This window comes from Cibotium barometz, chromosome 8, assembly GCF_041138505.1.
Source record: "Cibotium barometz isolate CiBa-2024 chromosome 8, ASM4113850v1, whole genome shotgun sequence".
In the NCBI taxonomy this organism is placed as follows: Eukaryota; Viridiplantae; Streptophyta; class Polypodiopsida; order Cyatheales; family Cibotiaceae; genus Cibotium; species Cibotium barometz.
The window spans coordinates 58,250,757-58,262,848 of record NC_141053.1 but is presented as its reverse complement, the minus strand read 5'-3'; the positions used below and the strand labels follow the sequence as shown (position 1 = coordinate 58,262,848).

At 44.5% G+C, this 12,092-nt stretch overlaps 1 protein-coding gene across 2 annotated transcripts in view; it reads left to right on the top strand.

Annotated features, from left to right (window-relative positions):
- Positions 1-12,092, top strand: part of LOC147636475 (RAF-like serine/threonine-protein kinase PRAF) — a 74,774-nt gene that overhangs the window by 33,964 nt on the left and 28,718 nt on the right. For both annotated transcript variants that reach the window (XM_086801919.1, XM_086801918.1), the window contains exons 5-7: positions 4,002-4,154; positions 4,271-4,434; positions 4,534-4,681. In XM_086801919.1, coding sequence (XP_086658045.1) covers positions 4,002-4,154; positions 4,271-4,434; positions 4,534-4,681 — 465 coding nt within the window. The remainder of the gene's footprint in view (positions 1-4,001; positions 4,155-4,270; positions 4,435-4,533; positions 4,682-12,092) is intronic.

Below are 12,092 nucleotides of genomic sequence, written 5' to 3'. Positions count from 1 at the left end.
TGTTAATACACATAGTTCCCAACATACGTGCCCATGGCTTCACCTGCTCTATAAAATCAGGTAGAAGAGTGGCCCTCCTTGCCAGTATATGATAATTAAGGACATTGAGCCCTCCATGTATTTTGGGCGAACATACGTGCCCATGGCTTCACTTGCTTTATAAAATCAGGTAGAATAGTGGCCTTCCTTTTTTTTCTCCCAGAAACAAGATCCTTCTATTAGTTAACAAAAAACACAGCCTCAAAAGGCTAGATACAAACTCGCCTCCATGTACGGAGCGAGGATCAAAGAGCAAAAAGGGGGGGAAGGATGTACTTCTCCTCCGACTGGCCGCTCTATGAGGAGAAGGCTATCTCATACAAGGGGTGGGGGAGGGAATAACCACATAGGTGGTCTTTAGTGCCAAGTGGGCTCACCACTTCTATCTGTGAGAAAAGGACTAGGTCACCAGAGTCTCAGGAAGGCTTCCCGACGCTTCCACATACGGTCAGAACCACCTTGAAGCTTTCCCCACTGGCATGAATGATGTCGAGCTAGATGCTCCTGATGGACTCCGCAGGTGGAGTGTGGGTGCCTTCGTTGCATTGAGCTCTCCTAATGTGCCATGTGGCAATGCTGCTACAAATCTCCCATTTTTGACTCGAACGAAGAACCCAGTGACCAATAGATGGGGCTCGGAGTGGCACTGTAGAGATGCGAAGGTGAGAGACCGGAAGGGCTAGCCCTTCACCTTCCTCCTCATAAGCCATGACAACCTTGGCCTTAGTGGCCCCAGCGATAGTGCCCCATGTAATAGTACGCGAAGAGGCCCTTTCCAGAGTGAAGATGCAGAGAATCCGCTACCAAACCTATTGAGACTTCGGACAATCCCAAAGACAATGTTGCTGAGACTCTTGTGGATGGCCACATCTCGGACATGCTGCGTTTCTACCTCCAATGGCCAACCATGTGCCAACAGCCAAACTCTTATGTGCTAGCAACCACAAAAAGAGTGTGATCTTCTGAGGTCGAAAATTGTCCCAGAGCCTCTTCTAAAAATTTGAGAGAAAGCGCGGTGAGAGGCCCTGAGACTGCCAGTGTCTTGCTGATGCTGGAGTGCCCTCGACCTTGGACATCTGAATCCTACGGCCAAGCTGTGCGGTGTATGCAAAAAACGGGGTACTTGGAGTCTCCTGCTTGTTTGCAGGACCACATGAAGTCCACCCCCCTAGGTCCCATTGGAGCTGCGTGATGGGTCGGCCCTCCCAAATCCAAAAACACTAGGCCTCCCGTTGTTGCCAGTCCACAAAAAGTTGCAGATCAACTGCTGAACCTGACCAATGCAAGCCTGTGAGAAGGCCAAGCAAGAAGTAATATACCACATGGTGGCAAGAAGAACTTGGTTTGCCACCACCACTTGGCTGGCTAAGGAAAGCCTCGCTTGACTCTAGTGTAGAAGCTTCTTCTGAATGCTCAGAAGAAGAGGGGCTAACTGTTGCTCTGGGGAGATATCGATGCCCACCTGGCATCCAAGAGAACGGACTAGAGTGCCCCTTCGGATCCACTAGAAAGACTCAACTAGATGCCAAGTCGGGACGGGCGGAGAGCCAACCCAAAATCCACACGACTTGTGTCAGTTGATCTGCGCTCTTGATGCGCGATAGAAGATCTCTATCGCCTTGGCAAATCTTTGAAGATTCTCCATGTCTCTCGATAAGTATGTTGCTGTGTCATTTGTGAACTTTGAGTCTAGCAGCTCCTCCTGTACACGGATGGGGAGACGCAATCCTTGGAGCCCAGTCTCCTGAGCTGAGAGAGAACCACTCATGGCCTTAGCAACAAATAGAAAGAGATATGGTGCAGCCCTGCCGAATCGAGCGAGAAAGGGAGAATCTGTCACCTCCGGCTCCTTGAATGAGAACTGTCAAAATGGGCAGAGGAAATGAGACAAAGTACTGAGAGCAGAAGCATTGAAATGAAAGAGAGGAGAGGGTGGTATAGACTCTACTATATACACCAGAATCCAGTACAAAATGGTGTGGGGGGATGACATGCAATATATACTAACGGGGGCAGCCAGTTGGCCAGTAGCAACTTGGCCGACAGCCCCAGAATGGGCCCACGATTGGATAACATCTAGTCGGCCAGCATAGAAGGCAGTCGGCCAAGCACAAGATCGGGTCGGCTAGCAGATCATCAGTCGGCTAGTGACAGAACAAGTCGGCTAGCAGAAACAGCCCCCCACGACCAACAAAACAAGGAAAAAACATGGACAGTGGGAAAAAATGGAGAAAGCTCCTAAACGGGCTAGCACACCCACAACAATGGCCCTCACTCCCTACCGAGTAATATGGTACAGACAAGAGATGATTGCTAACACCATCTATCAACATGCTTTACTTTGTGTATTCAGACTTTAGTTTTGTTTTTTTGTATCAGCTCAGGATCTAGACTTTTTGTGAGTACTTTGAGTGCTCAGTGGACTATGTCACTCTTGCTTGCTTTATATATTGTTTCTTGAGTTTTGAGCAATTGCCATTATTGATGATGGAATTCAGATCTTGATTCTTGATGTTGCTAGTTTATTTATTGCAATTGGTTGGGTGGGTGCCCATCGTAACTGGGTCACCCGAAATCTTTAGTTTTAACTTGTAAACATGTTTTAATGTGTAAATGATGCATGTTTAATGTTGTTTTGTAGGCAAGGCAACATTTTTTTTTTTGCATATTATGAACTTATATATAAATTTTGGGGCTTGTACCACCCCTCTTGTATGAAACGCTTTTGAAACGTCTGGGATTTGAAAGAAAAGTTCTTGAAACGCATTTCAAAAAACCCTTGGAACTATGCTTGCATTGCAATTTGGCTTGTTCTAGTTGTCTTCTATTCTCCCCCATATACCATATACCATTTGTCATAGTCTTGTATCACAGCTTGCATTCACTGTTCAAAACTGAACCAAGCAATATCTATATCCTCTTACATATGCATCACAAGGGGATGTGCAACTGAACGTACCAAATCAAGGAAATGAGCATGTGACTAGTAACTGTTGTTAATCATAAGTAGCCTTCTATCAGGTAATGACAGTCATTGTCAGCCTGCCAAAGTACAGGCCAAGCCATACCGGCAAATGATCAGAGAGGAGCAATGTGTGATCAATCCACATTTTACTTGCTTTTCAGAACACATCATGTGAGAGCGGTGAGAGGTGTTATCATGAAAGTAGGGATTTGGTCCCCCCCGCCCCTCCTTCCTCCTCCTCTCAAAAAAAAACCCCAACCCCCACCACCCACAACTCCAAAAAAAGGAAAGAAAAACAAAGCCAGGGTGCTTGAAGAGAAATTCTTCTCTTGTTATATTTAGGAATACCATTTAAGCACATCAGGTTTGATTGATACCATGGTCCAAACCTTTGACCTCTTGTTGAACGTCACTGTTATGCACGCCATATTGGTGCATGTATGCATGCGTACATAAATATTTATGGGTGAAAGGTAGGCACCAGATGTGTCAAATCACTACCTCTTTGCAAGTGACATGTGGGGCCTGAAGACAACCGTTTCTTCATTTTCTTAAAAATTAGAATGCTATGTGCTGGTCCTAGTTCTCCTGACTGCATAAGCTTGCAGGGGACAGTTTATATATATTTTTGAGTCCTCTGGAAGTATTGATGCTTCTCCTCAAAATTTAGCATTTTTTCTGTGCGTGCAATAATATTCCCCAATATGAGTGCCTCTTGGTGTCACAAAACCTTATTTTGATTCCCATAAGTATATGGCAACTAGAAAATTCCTTCATGCATGGCCTACTCATGTTAGTGTATGATCTTTCAGAACTTGGAATGTTTTGTTATTGGTTCTGCTATCACCATTGAAAATGGCATCTCTCTGGGTAAAGGTATGCTGAAGAAATGAATGCAAACTTGCAGAGTGTGTACACAATCTGGCCAAAATAATTTCAGCCTCAAACTTACATTATATTGGCAATAAATGTGTTTTTTTGGTCTTATCTTTTTCAGACAATAAGAAATACAGACTTAGAAGAGCTCTGGGAGTTGGGAACTGGCACTTTTGGCACAGTTTATTATGGCAAATGGAGAGGGACTGATGTGGCTATCAAGCGGATTAAATCAAGTTGCTTTACTGGAAGGCCCTCAGAAAGGGAACGGATGGTGTGATCTTTATGACGTTTGTTTCGTCCAGACAACTTAATGCACCTAAGTAGGAAATACGAGTGCCAGCAAAAACTTTTTTCAAACTTTCTTTATGAGTTTGCATGTTTGTGTAGATTGCAGAGTTTTGGAAAGAAGCGTACATTCTTGGGCAACTGCATCACCCAAATGTGGTAGCATTCTATGGAGTTGTTCCCGATGGACCTGGTGGAACCTTGGCAACAGTTACAGAGTACATGGTCAATGGATCTCTTAAGCAGGTCTTGCAGAAGAAAGATAGGTAACAACTGGTGATTGTCAAGAAATAGTCTCACCAGGAGATGAACTTGCACGTCCTTCATATTGTAGTCATGCCCTTTTTTTTTTTGGGTTCCTGCAGAACGATTGATCGTCGAAAACGATTGTTGATCATAATGGATGCTGCTTTTGGCATGGAATATCTACATGGGAAAAGTATTATACACTTTGATTTGAAGTGTGAGAACTTGCTTGTCAACATGAAAGATCCGCAACGACCCATCTGCAAGGTGTGTGTGTGTGTGTGCTTGGCGTAGCTGTCATTGTGTGATCAATGCTCGAATATGGTGATGCTTGCATTTTTTCTTGTTGATCGCTCTTCATTAGCTACTTAAAAGGTTGCATTTGTAGCATCCGTACTGTCTTGATTTGTTCGGTTGCTGCCTAGAACCAACAACAGCATACAATGTTGGATTGACATAATTTTCCGTTGAAGCAGCTAAAGTAAGAAATTCTATGGTTGCTTATTATGGTCATGTGCATGTGAAAAATGATTTCAGAACTTGTATTGGGACTGTTTCGCCCAAGTGGGCTTTTTATAGGCATAAAAAACCAGTATCCCTCTTTTGTTTCTACCCTTGATTGCATCCCATGGCACCCTATTTGGCCAATTTAGCCCCTGATTGCAAGGTGTTCACCCGTGATTGCAGCTGCCCAATTGCAGCCCCTTTGCACCCAATTTGCAGCCCATCTGCGCTTGTTGTTGTCCCTCTCTTTGCAGGCTGCAGCCTGCTATGCTCGTTTGATTGCAGCCTGTGCTCTTTCTCTTCTTGATAGCTCTCCCCTCTTTCTCGTCTCCTTGCTTTTCTCTTTCACCTCTTTGTCCACCCCCCCCCCCCCCCCCCCCCCCTCCCGCACCCCCAAAAGAAAAAAAAAAGGAAAAAGAAAAGAAAAGAAAAGAGGAGATCCTTTCATTAGTTAAAGAAAAAGCTTGCTAGAGTGGCAGAGTACAAACACCAAAAAATGCAATCAATATACAAAAAAAATGAAAGGGGGTGGGGGCAAGGGTACACACTATACCCCAATTAACCCAAGTGCAATGTGTAACACATGGACACAAAAAGTAACAAAATTGATGAACTACTTGTAACAAACCCACTTAATCAACAATCACAAATAATGAAAGAAAGTAGGATTTAGAGAAAAGAGAAACAAGACCTCACTGAGAGGGGAACAGGCCCCTCCCCCTTTGCAGGAATTTATTGAATCAAACCACGGGCACAAAGTGCTTGAATCTTTACAATAGATGAGAGCTGAAAAGATGTTCACAGCCGAGTACATCCAATAAAGTGGACTGAAATCTGAAAATTCTGATTTTTAGGGTTTTGGAAATCCTAACCCTAATTTCTGCACAGATCAGGCAACAAGATATCTTCTCTGGCCACACCTTGGTTTCACCAAATATGGTGCAATCTGGCCTGGACAGCCGTTGGAGATCATTGTTGACAATGTGCACCAAGTGTATTCTCATGTATGCAACCTTGAAATTGATGAGAAGTGCTTGAAAAATGAAGAGGGAGTGCTCCAATTTATAGGTTTGAGGCTTTTGCTCTTGTTGCTCTGACTTCTTTTGGTCAAACACCTTAGCCTTCTTCTTTTGGGACTCTTCTTTGTAAGACTTTCCAATTGTCCAAGGCATATGCCTTTTGCTTCTATGGTTGTATCTTGAGTTGCTACCAAGGTGTCTGGTTTGTCATCTTGACTGCCCGTCCAAGCATTGGATGAAAACCATGGATAAGCTTCCTTATCTCCATATTTGAAGGAATTTCATTCAGAGATGTGAATTTGAGAGAGGTTGCAGCAAACTTGTTGATATAAGTTTCAACATTCTCCCCTTGGTTGTGTTTGCGTACATTATACCTCAATTAACCCAAGTGCAATGAAGTAAGCCCAAATATTCATTTTTCCCAAATCCGAACTTGTCCACTCTTGGAATGTAAGTGCTCTACTCTATCCAAGCAATCAATGCACATTATATCCCAATTAACCTAGGTGCAATGCGCAGATTATATCCCAATTAACCTAGGTGCAATGAAGAGAACCTAAATATTGACTTGTCCCAAACCCCAACTTGTGCACTCCTAGAATGTAAGTGCTCTACCCTATCCACAAAGACAACACACACGGGTGCCAACAAAGAAAAAAATTTGTAGGTTCCCTAGGCTCTAATACCAATTGTAGAACACTTGCGCCTATGTGCTAGGGTTTTCCATAGCTAGAAAGAAGAGTGCGGCGGAATCACATACAACACACACAAGAGTCCTAAACTGTTGCTCTGTATTATGTACAAGAAAGAAGTGATACAATTGAAATTCAAGTACAAGATGTGGCTAAGAAGGAAGATGCCAAATCACAACCCTATGACCTAGTGCCACTCTTGGCTAGCGGGCCCACAGAGAAATGCTATGTGAAGTCCAACACTGAGGAAAGTAGACGAATATGAAGATTTGGCCACCCACGTATATATATGCACCAATGTTCCTAGTTGGCTAGTGGTACTGCTGTTGGCCACGTGTACCCGATTGCCACATCATGAATGCCACGTAATTTCCGCCTTGTCATCATAGTGTGACGTGTCACATGTGCTGTCCGAGTTTGCCTGTCGGCTGCTACTACCTGATGAAAGAGTGCACAAAGAGGAAGCAAATAAGCACTAGTGTGTGCTGAGTAGAGAGTGCAAGAGAGAGAGAGAGATCCGGAGCAACTATGCTGAATATACTGAGGTGATACAGTCCCAAGCAAGAGACAGAAGTAGTCTCATAAGTGAGGGAGCAAAAGATAGACTAGGCAAGATACAAAAGTGAGAGGCCAGCCCACCTATTTATAGGTGGGGAGAGCTGGCCGACTGGAAATGCAGAAGCTGGCCGACTGGCAAAAAAGGCATCCAGGATGGGAAAAATCCCAGAAAAATATATAAAATAAGCGTGGCCAGCCCACAATCAAGGGCCATGCAAAAGGGACCAAAAGGACACCAAACATGGGCAGAAATTGGGGATGAATGTGCTAACCACCCCTCTCAGCACCAGATCTTGAACATACTCTGAGAAGCCGAAGAAGTCGTCCTCTGTTCAAAGACAAAAGAATGCAGCAACAACAGGTACCAGGAAAGCTCCACAAGCAATCTCCACAGCAATGTCATGTGCATGGTCAATGCCATGGACAATCTTCAGACGGTGATCCAGAATAGGGAGCTAGATAAAGACTTTGAAGAACCAGAAGTGGAGCAAGGAGTGCTGTTTAGTGGTATTGGAGCATGGCAAGGAAAGATGCGCTGTCGGCTGAAGCTGAACAAGGGAAAAGGGACAGTCGGCTGCTTACAGAAGGTGGGCGGCTGGCCAACCAGAGGGCAGCGTTAAAATTTATGGATTAAAGGGGGCAAGACTGCTGGCCGACCAACAGTCGGCCAGTTCCCCCAAGCATGCCAAAGGCCTATAAATAGCCCAAGATGCTCATAGTTCTAGCATTCAACCCTCTAGGGGTTTGGGTCACCAGGATGTCCCATAGGGGACAGAATTTTGGGTGTTATCACCTTTTCTTCAAGGCAGCCTAGGGCTGTGTAAGAGTACCTTTTTGTACTATAGCAATATACTGAATTTCCAGCATACCTCTCTCTCTCTACTCTCTCTCTATGTCTGCATTTTTGCATCAGCATGTTGCTAGGAGTGTTTATGGTTGAAAGAAGACTCCCAGAGCTTCCGCGTGTTACACTGGTATCAGAGCATCAGGCTCAGCAAAGCTAAACACTGAATCAGTCCCATATGATGGTGTACAGGTCCAAGGTACAGGAAAGTACATGGATACGAAGCCCAAGGCAAGGAACACAGAATCGGGAAAAGCTCCCAAGAGGTTTGTTGGTGGTGTTCCACAAAGCCAGAGGGGATGGCAGTCCTGTGAGTCGGATAGGTTCTCGGGCAACGGTCCCAAGGGAGGTTTATCCTCCAAGGGTGATGTGAGAGTGCCATACTCATTTCTCAGGAATAAAGACCAAGACAGTGTTCAGAGTCAGGGCAGGAATGGATTGTGGACTAGATGGAACAGATGCATAGATCTTATTCAAAGACAGAGTGGTTTAGGAGACCGGGCCGGGATTTCAGAGAAAAGGGTTTGCCAGGGATGGATGGATGACAGAGGAACTTCGGGAAAAGGATTGGGATGATGACAGTCATCCAAGAGCAGGTTGGATTCCCGTTATCAAGTTTAGCAGAGGGGGATGTCATGTGCATGGTCAATGCCATGGACAATCTTCAGACGCTGATCCAGAATAGGCAGCCAGATAAAGACTTTGAAGAACCAGGAGTGGAGCAAGGAGTGCTGTTTGGTGGTATTGGAGCATGGCAAGGAAAGATGCGCTGTCGGCTGAAGCTAAACAAGGGAAAAGGGACAGTCCGCTGCTTACAAAAGGTGGGCGGCTGGCCAACCAGAGGGCAGCGTTGAAATTTATGGATTAAAGGGGGCAAGGCCAGCAGTCGGCCAGTTTCCCCAAGCATGCCAAAGACCTATAAATAGCCCAAGATGCTCATAGTTCTAGCATTCAACCCTCTAGGGGTTTGGGTCACCAGGATGTCCCATAGGGGACAGAATTTTGGGTGTTATTACCTTTTCTTCAAGGCAGCCTAGGGCTGTGTGTAAGAGTACCTTTTTGTACTATAGCAATATACTGAATTTCCAGCATCTCTCTCTCTCTCTACTCTCTCTCTATGTCTGCATTTTTGCATCAGCATGTTGCTAGGAGTGTTTAGGGCTGAAAGAAGACTCCCAGAGCTTCCGTGTGTTACAAGCAACTTAGCTACAAAAGCAACAGAACAAGCTGCCAAGTACACTGCTCTTCTAGAAGAAAACAACCATGTAGGTTGCGTCGTGCTGCTCAAAATATCGATGCCAAACCCAAATGCAAACATAGTGCCAGAGAAATCCCTAGAAGCCTATAGCTCCAAGAAGATAATACCCTCAAAAGAAATATAGAGTCCATCTGCTCCAACTCTTTACCAAGAGTAGTCAAATGCTGTACAATAGCACCCTCCTCGAAGGTCGGCATCGCCAGATGTAAGAACTCAACTGCCCCCTCTGAAAAATGATGTCGGGACTCCATAGGCCCAACCAAATCCAAATCCCAATCCTTCAAGCCTTGGGAGTACCACTGTAGTCTGTGCCCCAGGCACGATCACGGACACACCTGACTACAATCCAGAATCCTCACACAGTAAAAGGGAAATAGGAACATTCACAGTAGTGGTAACTGAAGTAGTAGTAGCCTTCTCAATAGCATCACACAGCGTAGAAGCAGGCTCCTCCATAGAAGGCAAAGGGACCAGCAACACATCTTGGTCACTGGTGGTTGAAAAAAGAGTCAGAGGCGAAGCAATAGGAGACAAATCCCCCACAGTAGCTGTGAGCAAAGATAGCCCACTGTCTTCCTCAAAAACATTACTAGAGATATCATCCTAGCAAGGAGAAGTATGCACAGAAACTGAAGGCAAGGCAACAGGAGAAACAAACTCCTCAGATGCAATGAGAAAAACTAGCCCACTATTCTTCGCTGCAGGAACATCTCCAAAAGAAGTATCCATAAGATCACTGGTTGCATAGCACCCAGAAGCAGAAACCATCTGCCGATCACTGGCATCACCATATAGGTCACAAAGCAACTGCCACACATAGAAAGCAGAAGCATCATCACGAGCATAGATGAAGTGTCCAAGAACCGAATCTTGACAATTCAGGAGGAGAAAGCCATAGATCTGTCCGTCAGTCTTCCTCCACCGACACACATCCTCCGTAGAGGCAAGGTCCGGCAAGCACTGATTCTTGTATGAGAGAAACTCCATCAAACCATACTTCCTGAGAACAGAAGTAACTTGCAACTTCCGTGACTGAAAGTTACCACCATCCAACTTGTCTGCCTCATCTAGGAAATAACAAGAAAGTGGTACGGGAGCCAAATCTGAAGCTATAATCATTGATCCAACCAATAGGACCAAACCCAATAAGATAAAAAAAACTGTCCAAATCAGAGTGTTTTCAATCCTAGATTTAGTGTGAAGAGTGAAAAAATCAAAATAGGGTTTTCGTATGTAGAGTTTCAACATATTTTTTGCATGTAGCTTAGATTGCATGTAGGGTAGGATGTGCATAAAGTCTTACCCTAGGTCTAACCTAGGTAGGAAATGGCTTCATTCGGGAACTCCCTCAAGAAAAACCTCTTACCGATGGAGAGCTTTGAAGACATGAAGGAAAGGTATCGACGAGAGGAGGAGATTCACAAGGAGTCGTCCCAACGAAGACAAGAGATTGAACAACTCCAAGAGGAGCAGTTATATGCTTTTGTGAGCTCTTTGCTCCCTTGCATGCTCACTCTCGCATGCTTTTGCCAACTCTCTTAGCTATCTCACTATATCACTATTTTGCACTGGCTCAATCAGAACCCATACTAGAGCCAAAAACGGTAGATTGAGGACATGGATCTCTTCGAATACCGTAGGTGGATCTCTCTGAAACCTTGTTAGAGGAGGAAGAGGTGAGCCGGACAGTTTCTGAGGTGATGGATCTCTCCAAATTGTGTTTGGAGGAGGATGAGGTCAACCCGATAGTTTTCGAATCCTGGGAGGAGAATGAGGCTACATGTGATCCAACGATCGAGCTAGAGAACTTGAACAAAGTCAGAGAGCTTGGAGATCAAGAACGAGAATATTGAGTAGAGTCTACGGATGGAGCGGCACAGAATTGGAGCAAAGGTGTATGAAGTACTTTACTTCTCCAAGTTTATGGACGATGTAGGTCCTCTTCATTCCAGTAGCTATCGAAACTAGGAATACAAAGTGTTTGACCATTGTTGACTGATTCAAGGTGGTTTTTCACGCGTGACTTTCATGTCAACTATAGATTAGTGCTATAATGCAAAATGATATTACAAGGATGTATTGAAATTAGTGGAGATGATTGTTAAAAGATCCCAAGAATTTGATTTGTTGTGAAAAACTAGTTTGGTTTCACAGTCGTGAATATCTTAAGATATTTATGTCAAAAATTTTATCTCCAACAAGCATAGGAAGTACATGGTTGCACTCAGGAATGTGTGAATGTGTAGGAATAAGTGTTTCCCCGTGATTTGGTAAAGTCATATTGCATTTCACAGCTTGCCATTGCTTTGTGCTTGGGCTGTGCATAAATTTGCTCAACAGAGACACCCCTATGTCAGGCCTCGTGTTACACAAGTAAATGAGGCATCCCACTCCCTGGCTGTAAATGCCGGCTTCAAAAGTTTCACCAATGTCGTGCATGCTGAGCCGTAAACCTGGTTCTACTGGAGTAGAAAGCGGCTTGCACTCTTCCATATGAAACCTTTTAAGCAAACTCTTTATGTACTTAGCTTGCTGCATAACAATGCCATCATCTCTGTGCATAAACTCAATGCCAAGATAGTAGTGTAAAGGCCCCGAATCTGACATATCAAATTCAGCTTTCAAATCAGCCTTGAAATCTGAAATTTCTTCTTCACAAGTCCTTGTTATGAGCATGTCATGTGACAGTGTGGAGGCTGTCATGCCTTAATCACAACCCTTAAGCACCATGTAGGAACATTAACGCAAGCACATAAGAGAAAGAGAGAGAGAGAGAGAGAGAGAGAGAGAGAGAGAGAGAGAT